We start from the raw sequence: 14,467 nt of genomic DNA on the forward strand, positions 1-14,467 counted from the left end.
AATGACTTTGTCCCACCTATGAGATGTGGACTCGAGTCATGTGACTTGGACTCGAGTCAGACTCGAGTCATGAATTTGATGACTTGCGACTCGACTTGGACTTGCATAACAATGACTTTGTCCCACCTATGAGATGTGGACTCGAGTCATGTGACTTGGACTCGAGTCAGACTCGAGTCATGAATTTGATGACTTGCGACTCGACTTGGACTTGCATAACAATGACTTTGTCCCACCTCTGGTATTTACCACGACCGTGCTTGCCCGAGACACTCACAGAGCAGAGACACGGGGACAGACCTCTGTGTGTGTCTCTCCTCACAGACGATGATGCCCTTGGCGAGTGGACTCCATGTCCCCCTCGTGGTGACTCGGAGATGTTGACTACCTCGCCGGGTGCACAGGGTGCGATCCCGACCCTGACGCCTGCTGGGAATGTGGAGATTGCGTCCACTTGTAGAAACCTGCTCTTAGAGTATGCAGCTGATGTGAATTATCTGATAAAATAAAACTTAGTTTAATAGGTCACCACTGTGGCTGGAATCACGTTCCCGAGGCACACGCTCTTAAATAGCAAGGTCCATTATAAACCAAACATGATGACCGCAGATTTTAAATACACGGTATATAACATAATTAGCATGATTGGTGGAGAGTAAGTAACACAGCAAAGTGCCTCCTTCACATCATGTCGACATCAAACCTGTCAACCCAGTACCCTACCTACTACACACCAATTCAGACCTTATTGGTCACCCCGTGCCCTTATACATCTACACGTTCATCCTACAGTCCCATTACAAGTGAGAAGCACAAATAGATTTTAAAAAACATGTTTTTGCCCAGAGTGAAACGGCTTTACGCCGTATGAACCTGATCTCCCTAGACAACGATACGGCTAAACCGTATAGGTTGCAGGCAAGTCTACACCAACTACATACTGTGTAAGCAATGTTTACACAACCCATCGGCCCAACGGCCTTCTGGGAGTGCATAATTTCAGCAAAAGACAATCAAAACTCTGCAGCGGTTTTGACCTGCAGTGTCTCATCAGCAGTCAGGCTTAGCAGAAACCAACGCTGAACTACCAGACAAAGGGAGCCTCCCTGTTAGAGATGGACAGGGTCGCTACAATGCCACGGATTATACTGAAATCGTCCTTGTTGTTGAGGCAGCTGCTGTTCTGGGAAATACGCAAGTCGCCACGAGCCACTCGAGTAATAACATTATTAATAATACCGACCGAGACGAAGAATGTAAAACGAGTTCTCTAGTTTCGATTTAAAGCTTTCGTGACTGCAGGAATTCATCTTCTTCGTTCTTTCGGTAAAGTCACGTAGAAGGGAAGTAATAAAATAATAAAAATAAAACATAATAAAATAAAATAATTCTCACGACGTTTCGGCTACAACGCAAGCAGCCGTCTTCTTCACCTGTGACTTTACCGAAAGAACCAAGAAGAGTTCTCTAGTGTTACGAAAGGTTGAGATGGACAGTAGTTCTTCCCATTACATACAGCAGGTGGCAACCCGCATGTCTCCGTGATACCGCGTTGGCAGCGGTGTACAAGCACAACAACTCGACACATTCACCAATAACAATGCCTCAAGTAAAACGAGGTGACGTTTCGGGCAATGGCCCTCCTTCACAGCACATCGAGAGGCCAGAAGTATACATTGGATTGTATACTTCTGGCCACAGCAGATACCCGGGTGGAGCCGTCTCACGGTGGTCAAGGCGATGCGCTGTGACCCGCGGCCACCCAAGTTGGATTCCAGGCCACAGCGCACATCGGTAGCCGGCGTGGTGAGGTGCGTCTCAAACACGGGCGGGCACGGGAAGTGGCGACATCCAACAGTGGACTGGCAAAGAGATGGACATGCTCACGACTCACTCGTGGAGCCAATTAGATTAAATATTCCAATGCAGCACACTCCTGAAAACGAGTTGAGGTTTGGCAAGACATCCCACGGCACATATCGACTCTAAAATCTGAATTTGAGGTCACACTCACATTTCTTGCATTTATTTCTGGGGGGGGGGGGGTAACATATTCGTTAATAAATTAAAAACTTAGTGTAAATAAAACAATCGACGAATGAATGAGAAAATACACACTTTCCATGAAGCAATAACATTTAATTTTGGCTATATGTAGTAACATTGCTTTATACAAGCCCAGTCTCTTGGGTAATAACTCAGAACGCCAAACGTACCACAGAGACACTCACAATACACTTGAGGATACTTTTATAAACGCAACTAAACACCAAACAACGACACGTAGTGATAGCTCCTGGCCGCTATGGCCCAACGGCCGCAGGTGAAGGCTGCAAGTTCAAATCCCGGTCGGGTGCGACCCAAATATCATCCCTCACAGGGTCAACGGAATTAAGAATCCACATATTTGGCGGGAAGTCAACCAGTAGCCACGCTACGGATGAACTGAACCCCCCCCCCCACCTCGTCATAAGATTAACACGGTGGGCTACATACGGTGCGAAAGAAGTTCAACATTCATACAATTCACACCACTGGCTCAGCACCGCAAAAAACAGCCGAGGACATGAAATTACTGCAATAACCCTGCCCGTCCGAGACGTTGCGATGTTATAACGTGAACAGCAGCGATGGCTCACAGCACGCGATACCTTCAAGCGACACCCACCACAGCCGAGACCAAAGCCCCACTTGTGCAGGGCCGACGCTGCGTATATCTGGTGCCACACAGGGACCGCTGCCGCTAGGAGGTGAGGAGGGCGATCTGCCTGGCACACTGAAGCGGGGCATTGGAGCTGTTGCGATGACACGCAATGCAACGTGCTGCCGGGTTTGCCGAGACATCGAATGGTGAGCGAAATGGTGGAGGCCGGGGTAGCATTTCCTACACCACCATCCACCCTGCAAGGGTCCTCTCTCCACGCAAAGCCAAGCTGGGTTTCAAGCTGGCCGCAGTGTGCGTGTGTGAGCTAAGAAGAGCAACGGATCCCCGATGCATTACACCCAAGGGCACACCCGTCGTTTGAGTAACAAGCGATCGTCCCACGACGTGTATTTCATGTCAGGGTCCAAGCCCAAAATCACAAACGTGAAACAATGACTTGAACTACACAATTTCCCTTTGCATTCACTCTTTTGCACACACAGAGTATGCATGTGCGGTAGTGTCCGCGGGCTGGCCGAGACAGAGGACACGGTGGCGTCACCGGGTCCCCTGCCGCACGCGATTTCACCCGTTTCTCGTGCGTGACATCAGCGGCACGGCTTGGCTTCTGCAGTGGAAAAACGACTCGGTGCCTGCTGAGCCGGCCCGGCACGGCACTGGCACGGAACTGGCACGGCTCGGTTTGTGCAATAATACTCAGAAAGGTGGGGCCGGGGCATCCACAAGACGTCTACTTTACCCGGCCGGCGCACGATCCCCACCAACTCTCCATCGCTCCACTCCGAGCCCCGTGTGGCCGGTGCCGCGTTCACTTTGTACCTTGGGGGGGGGGGGGGGGGGGGCAGCTCCCACCGAGGGGCTCCCCCTGCCGCAGGCCACCCCTGAGACGGACTGCATGGGATGTGCAGTGTCAATATTAAACGACGATGACGATGATACTGAGCCAGACCCCTCGCCACACCCCCACCTTGCTGGCACTTTCTCTGGGTCCAACATCAGCAGCCCTGGCTCAATCTCTTCCTCCTGGAGCTGAGCGTTTATCGGGCCAGTCGGCGGGGATGGCACGGAAACGTTCACACCGGCCGCCTCCAAGCAACGTAGGCAATGGCACAATGGCCCCAGTGCATCGTGGGTCACCGGGTAGAGCTCTGCAGGCGAACCCCCATCTCCGACGCGGCCGTCGCAGACGAGACTATTGCGTTGCGTCTCCACGCGTTTCCCTGCGTTCTTCCGTGTCTTGCCGCGGGTCTCTGCGTGTCGCGCATCTCGTGAAGTTCTGTGACCGCGGGCGATCATGTCCCTGAGCGACTCTTTCAAGGTGACCTATAACCTCAGAGGTCGGCTGTGTTAGCCAGTGTGAGGTATCACTGTGAGCTGTATTGTTACCATGGTGTCGATTTCGCCGTGTCAGTATGAGATATCACTGTGTCAATGTGTCAGTCTCACCGTGTCGGTGTCACCGCGTCAGTGTCACTGCTTCAGTTTCAGTGTGAGATATCACTGTGTCAATGTGTCAGTCTCACCGTATCGGTGTCACCGCGTCAGTGTCACTGCTTCAGTTTCAGTGTGAGATATCACTGCGTCAGTGTGAGATATCACTTGCGTCAGTGTGAGATATCACTGTGTCAGTGCGTCGCTGTCCCTGTCGGTGTCGCCGTGTCAGTAGGAGGCGTCGCTCTGTCAGTGTGTCACTGTGTCACTGTGTCAGTGTGTCACTGTGTCGGTGTCGCCGCGTCAGTAGGAGGCGTCGATGTGGAAGTGTTTCGGTGTCAATGTGTCACTGTGTCACTGTGTCAGTGTGTCAGTGTGTCACTGTGTCGGTGTCGCCGCGTCAGTAGGATGCATCGTTGTGGAAGTGGTGGCTCTGCAGAGCCTTGACGTGGAACTCGTAGATCTTGAGCGCGGGCCCCAGCTTGATGGAGAGGCCCGTGAGGACGTCGCTCCTCTTCATGAGCAGCAGCGACTTCCCATCGATCTCCTACACAGCACGACCACAACATGAACCCGAGCCACAGCCCTGACTCCAACCCTTACCCCGTCTTATTCTTTGGTTCTTTCGGTAAAGTCACGTAGATAGAAGAATAATAATAAAGTGAATAAAATTAATACAATTAAAAACCACGACGTTTCGATCGCAACACAAGCGGTCGTCATCAGGAAAAGGGGGTTAGCCTCTAAAGGAAAACTGTTTATCAAGGTTTAAAATGGTTGTAGCCCAAGTGTCAGCAGCATGGGCGGGGCAGCTGATGTTAATACAAGTGATGGTCGTAGTGGGCAACGATGGCGCTGGTGGTGGGTTTCCACTAATTAAAGGGCTGCCAGGTAAAGGGCTTCCACCAATGAAGGGCTACTGCTAGTGGTGATGGTAGTAGTGGGCAGTGATGGTCCTGGTGGTGGGCTTCCATTACCCACTACTACCATCACCTCTAGCAGCAACCTCGGCCGTCAACAGTGTGCGTGTGTAGAGCGAGGTGTATTGATTACCTGGCAGCCCTTTAATTGGTGGAAACCCACCTCCAGGGCCGTCGTTGCCCACTCCGACCATCACTTGCATTAACATCAGCTGCCCCGCCCATGCTGCTGACACTTGGGCTACGCCCATTGTAAACCTTTACAAACATCCATAATGTAAACAGTTTGCCTTTAGAGGCTAACCCCCTATTCCTGATAACGACTGCTTGTGTTGCGATCGAAACGTCGTGGTTTTTATTTTTAAGAAGCAAAGATTATTAATTCCTGCAGTCACGGAAGTTAAGTCAAAACCTTACCCTGTCTCTTAACCAAAACCCTACCCCTAGCCCTAAACCCTAACTCTTATCATGACTATAACCATAACTCTCACCACCAGAGACACAGCCCTGACACTAACCCTTACCCTCTAGTGGGCTGCTATATATTTCCACGTGATAAGCCATTTAATTGGGCTATCATTGGTGGGCAGGTCGCTTCTGAAAAATGGCTATATAGCCCAGTGGGCCTTAACTGGTAAAAATACAAAGTTTCGTTTTAGTTTAACAACATCAACCTCAGTGATAGGACTTGACTGGAACCCTTACACTGACTCTAACAAAAACATTGACGCTTACCCTACGCTCAACACAGGTTCTGGTGGTTGCCATGGTTGCAGTAGTTGCCATGGTTGCTGTGGCTATGAAGGTTGCTATGGTTGTGGTGGTTGCCGTGGTTGCGGTGGTTGTCGTGGTTGCCATAGTTGCTGGGGCTATGAAGGTTGCTATGGTTGTGGTGGTTGCGGTGGTTGCCGTGGTTGCCGTGGTTGCGGTGGTTGTTGTGGTTGCGGTGGTTGTTGTGGTTGCCGTGGTTGCCATGGTTGCTGTGGCTATGAAGGTTGCTATGGTTGTGGTGGTTGCCATGGTTGCGGTGGTTGCCGTGGTTGCCGTGGCTGCGTTCCCACCTGCTCCTGGAAGGCGCGCGCCTCCTCCTCAAATCCGGCGGTGCGGAAGTAGCTCACGACGTCGGCGATCGACCAATCAGCTGGCTCCAGCAGCTTCAGCCCCTCGGCGCTGCACGCACAAAGACAACGATCATCCCACTCCCCTAGCTCTCGCCAGACTGTTGGGGCAAGGGCTGTTAGCGAACACCTATTAAGGCCGGTGCGGCCCATGGGGGGAGATGGTGTGGCCAGCACCACACCTGGCTGCCTTTGTCTTCCCCAGTGCTGGTATGTACAAAATGCACCAGGCACCGATTTGAGGCTGAGTCCATCTTGAGGAAGCCCAGATATTTGTCACCAATGTTAGAACTCGAGTGGCCGGGTTTTTAGTGCGGTGCGCTAACCGTTGTGCCACTGCTCCCCTTTTTTTGTAGCGAGCGATAAAGACATCCGCGCACAAAGTAAAAAATCATCCATGTCGCCCATCGTGGTGACATGTGGTATAGTAGTGGTGTGGTGTGGGTCATGTAGCCTGCATGCCCAGCCACCGCATACCCAAACAGCTATTGTACAGCTGGATAGAGGGGGCTAAACGGGCGCGGTACAGGGTTGGAGAAGAGATGGAATGATGTGGTATGAGAGGACATGGAGTTGAATGGATTTGCTAATGACTTGGTACCAGCATTGTCAAGATTGGCCTCTGTCGAGTAGGCTCGTGAAGGACATAACTGGGCAGTTGGAAGGCAGACGGCGAACGATGCTAACAACAACGAGCAGAACGCCGGGCGGCTAAAACACAGCGAGTTGGCACAGTAGGGAGCACAGGTGGTGCATCTGCAAGTCATATCCCGTGACCTGCCAGCAGGGAGTCTTCGATACGTCACGTGGCCTCGGAGTGCACCTGGCCTGGCACAAGCGCCGTGGTGACGTCACCACCACTTGGTGGCGAATGGCGGCTGTTGTTGTTGGTGTGGTATGGTGCTGGTGTGGTTTAGTGGTGTGGTGCGGTGATAGTGGTGGTGTGGGGTACCCGTTGTGGTGTGGCGGACTCCGTTCGGCGTCTCCCTGGCTCGCCGGGGATGGGGACGCGGATGGAGTCGGCAAACACGAAGCCCCGCGCACCTCAGGAACTACACAAAGACAAAGGTCCCCCAGGTAGCTATTGACAGCATGTTGGGGTAAGTGCTGCTAGCGAGCACCCATTGTTGGCATGGAGCCACAAGGGGAAGAGGGGGGTGTGTCCAGAAGCCTGGCCTGGCCATCTTCATCTCTTTAGTGCCGTATGATTTACACTGCATCAGGTACTCAGTTCAGGGTGCATGGACCTGGGCGGAGAGGCAAAACCAGTTCAGATATCAGTCGCCACTCACGTTGACCATGGCCGTGAGTTGAACTCGGGAAAGTGTATTACCCACCATGCCGCTGCCCCACAGACAAAGATCCCCTGTATAGCCTTAACAGACTGGTAGGGCAAGTGCAGTTAGCGAAGCACCTATGCAGGCCGGCACGGCGCACGAGGGTGGGCTGCGCATGCAGTGGCTGGGCATACGGGCTACTATGGTTTACAAAACGACAACTGCATTATCAATTACCGGTTACAGCCGTTAACCGTGGATTGTGTAGATTGAACGCACAAATCGGCATGTGCGGATGTGCGAAACCGCACTGTGTGATTGGCCAGTGGCAGTTGTCTTCCAGCCGCCGCGCCTACGGTGGCCTCACCAAGTCCCCGCGTTTTGCGTCCCTTTCTCAAGTCAGGTAAAGGGTATAAAGGTAAAGGCGCAATCCTGAAATGCTTGCTTGCTGGCAGCAGGGCCTCCGCACAGAGGGCGCTCTGGAGGCGCCACGGTGGCAAGATGTTAACAACCTCGCCTGGTCTGCAGGAGGTCGTCGGTTAGATTCCCAACCTGACGCCTGCTGCTGTATATTTGCATGTCTCTCTCCCCGTGGTCATGTGGATTTTTTTCCGGGTCCTCTGGTTTTTCCCTCCACATTCAGAATGAACATGCATTTATTAAAGTATATGGCTGCGATACATTTCCACGTCATAAGCCACTTTGATCGGCTTATCATTTGTAGTCAGGTTGCTTCTGAAAGAGAGCTACTCTATAGCTCAGTGGGCTCTACCTGGTAAAATAAAAAGTTTAGTTTAGTTTACCTGCCGCTGCTGGGTGGAAAAGCTCAGGCAGGGGACATTAAAGGAAACTTGCCCTCCATTAGTTAAACCCCCGCAGTGGAAGATGGAACCAAACGAATCCAGAGCGCCGACCCTGACACCAGCCACTGTGGCAGCTGCCGGTGTTTCTCGGTAATAAAAAAAGGTGAACAGGTTTTACAGCTGTTTACCATTCGGTTACCGGTTCTGCGAAGGAAAAACATTGTAACAGCCACGTGACCCGGCCAACGCATCCTTGCCTTGTTTGTGGTGGATGGTATGGTGCACTTCTTAGTGTGTGTGGCTTACAGTGTGTGGTGTGGTGTGCACAGTATATGTTGTGATGTGTAAGATATGGCGTGGTATGTGGTGGATGGGGTGGAGTGATCGGTGTATTGCGTGGTGTATGGTTCAGGCATTATTCACATGTAGCATTGTGTGGGGAGTGTGCGTGGTGTGTGGTACACGGTGATGTGTACGTGTGGTACCACGTGGTGTGTGGTACACGGTGATGTGTACGTGTGGCACCACGTGGTGTGTGGTACACGGTGATGTGTACGTGTGGTACCACGTGGTGTGTGGTACACGGTGATGTGTACGTGTGGCACCACGTGGTGTGTGGTACACGGTGATGTGTACGTGTGGTACCACGTGGTGTGTGGTACACGGTGATGTGTACGTGTGGTACCACGTGGTGTGTGGTACACGGTGATGTGTACGTGTGGTACCGTGTGGTGTGTACGTGTGGTACACGGTGATGTGTACGTGTGGCACCACGTGGTGTGTGGTACACGGTGATGTGTACGTGTGGTACCACGTGGTGTGTGGTACACGGTGATGTGTACGTGTGGCACCACGTGGTGTGTGGTACACGGTGATGTGTACGTGTGGCACCACGTGGTGTGTGGTACACGGTGATGTGTTCGTGTGGTACCGCGTGGTACGTGTCTGGAGTGGCGCCGCACCTTCGGCCGTGTGCTCCGTGTCTTCGCGTGGTGTGGCCGGGGCTGGTGGGGGTGACGGCTTTCCCGACGACAGCATGCTGCTCTCCTCACACCTCGTGCACACCCACTCGCCTGCAACCAGTACAAAAGTGACAAGGTGTTTACACACCGCACCAGGTACTCGTTTAAGGCCGAGTGGACCTAGGGGAGGCCCGGGACTGGTTCAGATAAATCGCCGCTGGTGTTGACCGTGAGCGGGAATCGAACTTGCGCGAGATAACAAATAAACGATCGCTCCCCACGCCGTGCTTACCCGTACACACACACACACGGTGTGCACCTCACAAACACACGCGCTTCTTGTGCATGTCATGGCCAACCACACTTCACCGCTACCCACTGCCTCATGCTCACACGCAAATCCCGCGTGTCCACTCAAGTACTGCGGAACTCTCAGCTTCACACACACACAGACACACACACACACTGTGCTCCACGGCACACACGCACCGTGCCCCACACACACACACAGACACACACTGTGCTCCACGGCACACACACACGCACACACACAGACACACACTGTGCTCCACGGCACACACGCACCGTGCCCCACACACACACACACTGTGCTCCACGGCACACACACACACTGTGCACCACGGCACACACATACCGTGCCCCACACACACACACACTGTGCCCCACGACACACACACACACACACCGTGCCCCACACACACACGCACCGTGCTCGCCGTGTTCCCCACAGACGTCGTACCAAGCTGTTGACCACACAATCTTTATCTGGCCAATCACAGCTGGGCCAAACAACGTGCACTCGGTCAATCCAATCGCGGCATGTCTTTTGAAAGACCTGGTTAAACTAACAAACTGGCCTCACCAATCGTAGCACATCTTACAATGCACATGGCTAAACAATCTTAAACTGCACCTAACTTTGTTCCATTACTTCTAAAAATGTCCTTGGTTCGTCTCCCATGTACATTACAATTTGATGCTAAATTGTCTGTTTTTCATAACTTCACTTGCAATTGCATTAGACATCATATATCATTGTCTGTTTACACACGAGTACAGGAATAATTACCAGACCAATGGGTTCACACTTTACGAAACTCGACTTTGCAGAATCAACTCGGCCAATGAGACCACGCGTGACTAAACACCGATACAACTTCTATCCACCCATTGACTACACACGAGGATCACCAAGCCCATCACATACAACGCACCTTAATAAACACCGTGAGAACAAGCTTCACCTCGGCACAAACAACAGCAACGTTTACCAGGCTAATGGGACCACGGACGCCACCAACGACCGCAGCGTCTGTGCCTCCTCGGACGTTCTCACCGATCAACGCTGCCACGGCATCACCCCGCGATGATCCCAGTCCACACCACCGCCAATGCTCGACCGCCAGGTAGCCAGCCAGACCTCCAGTCAATCCAGACAGCCTGTCAGCCAGCCAGTTGGCCCGCCAGCCAAAGCCGGGCCACCGGTCAGCCAACCAAGCTGCCTCTCAGCCAGGCCACCAGTCAGCCTGTCAGCCAGGCCACCGGTCAGCCAACCAAGCCGCCTGTCAGCCTGCCAGCAAGGCCACCGGTCAGCCTGCCAGCCTGCCAGGCAGCCAGGCAGCTCAACCGTCCCTTCATTATCGCCGGCTCGCTGACCCAAGAGATTTACGGGTTTTTGTTGTGGTGGGGCGGGTTGCAATGAGATATGAGCAGCAGCAACGCGTCACGGATTAACAGGAGCGGCCGCCCGGCGGCGTTTAAAGCTGTTCCCGTCACGGGGTTGACGACCAAGAGTGCGTGGGGTCCATGGGTCACGGTAGAGGGGGGGTCAAGCCGGGCTACAGTCCTCAATGGTGGCAAGCGACAGCGATGGAGGGAAGGAGGGAACAGAGAGGAGGCGACGGAGGAGAGAGGCAGCAAAGGAGCGATGGAGGAAGGCGGCGAGGAAGCGAGGGAGGGAATGAGGAAGTGTGCAATGGCCCGCGGCAGGAGGGGTTGGGTTGAGCGGCTCAGGCACACGCGCGCACACCGACACATGCATGTGCGCACACACCCACCCACACGAGCACGCTGACACTTGCACAGAGAACCGAGTGATATCCCCTGCTGGGGGTAAGGAAGGGCGACTCGTCATCCAATCAACCAATCGTCTGAGAGCAGGACACAGCCCCTCCCAGAAGCCATCTGACGTGTGAGAGCAGTGGGCGTGAGTGTATGTGAGTGTGCGACCCTGTGTGTGTGTTTGTGTGAGTGGGGAGCGGTGGTGTAGTGGTTAGTGCTACGCTGCGCTACGAACCTGGCGACCCTGGTTCAATTCTCGCTCAGGGCCAACATCGGTGACAATTATCTGAACCAGTCCTGGGCCTCCCCTAGGTCGACTCAGCCTAAAATTAGTAGCTGGTGCGATGTGTAAACATCGCCACCGGGGAGACAAAAGCGGTCGGGCGTGGTGCTGGCCATCCACCTCCTTGTGTACCGTGTCAGCTTTCATAGGTGCTCGCTAACAGCTCTTGCCCCAACGGTCTGTGAAGGCTACACGGGGGATCTTTGTCTTGTGTGAGACTGCCTTTGTATGTAGTGCAATGGTTGGTGTGTTGCGCTACGAACTCGGCAATTCGAATTCGAATCCTGCTCACGGCCAACACCACCAATGACGATGACCTGAACCCGTCCTGGGCCTCGACGAGGTCGAATCTGACTCAAATGAGAATACACAAAGACACGCCCCATAAAAACGAAGATCCCTGCATAATAGCCTTCACAAACTGTTGGGGTGGGTACTGTTAGTAAGCACCTATGAAGGCCGGCATGGTACACAAGGGGATGGGGTGTCCAGCACCATGCTCGACCACCTTTGTCTCCCCAGTACTGACGTTTACACACCGCACCAGGTAATCATTTAAGCCTGAGTTGATCTAGGAGAGGCTCAGAACTAGTTAAGATCGTCACAGGCCACAGGAGTGTAATTGTGGCCTTGTAACCTCAACTGTGGGCCACTGAAGTCTGCGCTACTTCAAAACTACACCAACGAACTCTCCTCTGAAGCCCACTCGTTGTGGCTCACCTGTTGACACCGACATCCAACTCCTGCACCGTACCGCTTCTAATCGCAAGAATAGACAATAAACCATGCTACTGTCTCATTCACTATGCTCATTTACCAAAGGCCACCATTTCATTTACTCTAAATTATGCCACACCACTCAATACTAGACGACAAGATAGGTAACACCACTCAATCAGTCACTACAGGACCGGCCACACCGCCATCTAATTTTATAAATTCCAGACCAAACCACTCAATAGTTCAATCCAGGAGAGGTCAATTTGCATAGGGACAGCAGGAAATACAATTCATTGCCTGGCATCCCATCAGGCGATGCCTAGGGACAGTGGCAAATCATCGACGCACACCATCAAACAATCTCTCCCCCGCAGAAGCTAAATGTACACCACTGCAAACATAAAACATTATCAGCACCCGCTGCTGCTCACGCCTTGCTGCGGGTGTTTGTGTCGCGGTCCCACTCAACTTGCCTCCCTGCTTTCACGCGTTAAGCAGCGCAAAACAACTTTCTGATTAACGTTCCTTGCAGCTCATTGCGAACAGACGATGGGCAAGTGAGTTCTAGCTTCAATGACTCGGCTGTGGAAATTCCACATTCTTATGGGAGGTGGGGGGGGGATCTTATCCATAGGCCAACCAATGATGACCTTCCCGACAACCTAGTAATTATTTTATCGACCCCAGAAGGAGGATGGGTCAAGTCAACTCCTATCCCAAGATTGAAACTTGCAGCCTTCCCATTGCGAGCTGGTTGCTCAACCACCAAAACCAACTGGTCCGAAACACACACTTCTGGCCTCAACTCATCGTCTCGTTTGTATCCAGGTGTGTTCCAAGACAACACTAATGCCCCACTTACCAATTACAAAACTATTCCGCCGATCCTTGAAGATTAAAATATAAAAATAATTCAACTCTTTTAGCTGCCATCTGCAGAAGGCACCGGCTCCCGGTTATTTTCAGCATCGTCCTGGGAAAGTCTGCACATCTTCCCCGGGCATGAGAAATGCCCATTTTTTTCCCAGTAGTTGCATTGTAGTAATAATCATAATAACAACACCACCACCACCAGCACTCAAGACAAAGCATCTGCATGAAACATAATAGACAAGCGGACGAAATCTCCTTCACATGGCCGTCTCTCCATGTAAAGTATTTCTCACACAACCCATCAGCCGCAGGGCCTTCTGGGAGCACGTAATTGCAGCAACACCGATTCAATTACAAACAAAACTATGGACCGGTTTCGACACTTCGGTGTCTTGTCAGCAAAAGTGGGGCTTGCTTGAACGAATGCCAGTGAACTGCTGATCTTACAGGAAAAGACTCCTCTCAACGACCCTTGTGGTTATTTTGAGCGATGCGTTCACATGAGATATTCTTCTGCCTGTAAAGCGTACCTGGCTCGTTGTACCCGAGTGGGTGGCATCCCCGACTCGCAAAGTTCGCGTAATTTTACGAATCACACCGAACGAGGCAGACGCTATGAGTAAGACAGCGTGAAAACAACATAAAATAAAAAATTTTGAATCAAGCAGCAAACCAGGATTGTGACAATTAATTATTCGGCCCGTGACTTCATTACCTACAGCCTGTCATGGGGCTGTGATGATGCTGATGGAGCTGTGATGATGAAAGGGGATGTGATGATAAAGATTATCATAAAGATTGTGGCAATGGGGGTTGCGATGATGATCATGAAAGTAGGTGATGATCACAACTACTTGTGATTATTATAATGAAGTGACTGTGATGAAATAAACCTTTGCAAAAACCAGGTCCTAACCCAACACCCTCCCCACTGCTCCTCCACCACCACCCACGGACACAACGAGGAGTTTGATGCCGACACTCACCTTGTGTGGTGGCGGTGGTGGCAGCGACTGTAGCTGCGACGGCGTTGCTCGTGGCGTGGTTGGCGTGGTTGTGGTGACGTCGCGACGCCAAGCCCTCGTGACACCGCGGGTGGTAACAGCTGCCGCACGTGCGACAGCACAGCAGTGCATTCTGGGAACAACAAAAAACATGGTCAATCACACTACTGAGGCAGAAGACGAGTGCCGGACGATGACGACGACGACGATGACGACGATGGTGACGACGATGACGGTGACGACGACGACGACGATGGCGACGACGATGACGGTGACGACGACGATGGCGATGGCGACGACGATGATGACGACGACGATGGCGACGATGA

General features: G+C 52.5%; 1 protein-coding gene across 2 annotated transcripts in view; it reads right to left on the minus strand.

Annotated features, from left to right (window-relative positions):
- Nucleotides 1-2,015: 2,015 nt before the first annotated feature.
- LOC144947708 (uncharacterized) overlaps nucleotides 2,016-14,467 on the minus strand; it is a 31,356-nt gene continuing 18,904 nt past the window's right edge. The window contains exons 5-9 of one of the 2 annotated variants that reach the window (XM_078877013.1): nucleotides 14,121-14,271; nucleotides 9,177-9,287; nucleotides 7,087-7,186; nucleotides 6,078-6,186; nucleotides 2,016-4,643 (exon numbers count right to left, since the gene is read on the minus strand). In XM_078877013.1, the coding sequence (XP_078733139.1) occupies nucleotides 4,497-4,643; nucleotides 6,078-6,186; nucleotides 7,087-7,186; nucleotides 9,177-9,287; nucleotides 14,121-14,271 (618 nt within the window). In that variant the 3' untranslated portion in view covers nucleotides 2,016-4,496. The remainder of the gene's footprint in view (nucleotides 4,644-6,077; nucleotides 6,187-7,086; nucleotides 7,187-9,176; nucleotides 9,288-14,120; nucleotides 14,272-14,467) is intronic. The other variant, XM_078877014.1, reaches the window with a different exon arrangement.

The sequence above is a fragment of the Lampetra fluviatilis genome, chromosome 46 (genome assembly GCF_964198595.1).
Source record: "Lampetra fluviatilis chromosome 46, kcLamFluv1.1, whole genome shotgun sequence".
Lineage (NCBI taxonomy): Eukaryota > Metazoa > Chordata > Hyperoartia > Petromyzontiformes > Petromyzontidae > Lampetra > Lampetra fluviatilis.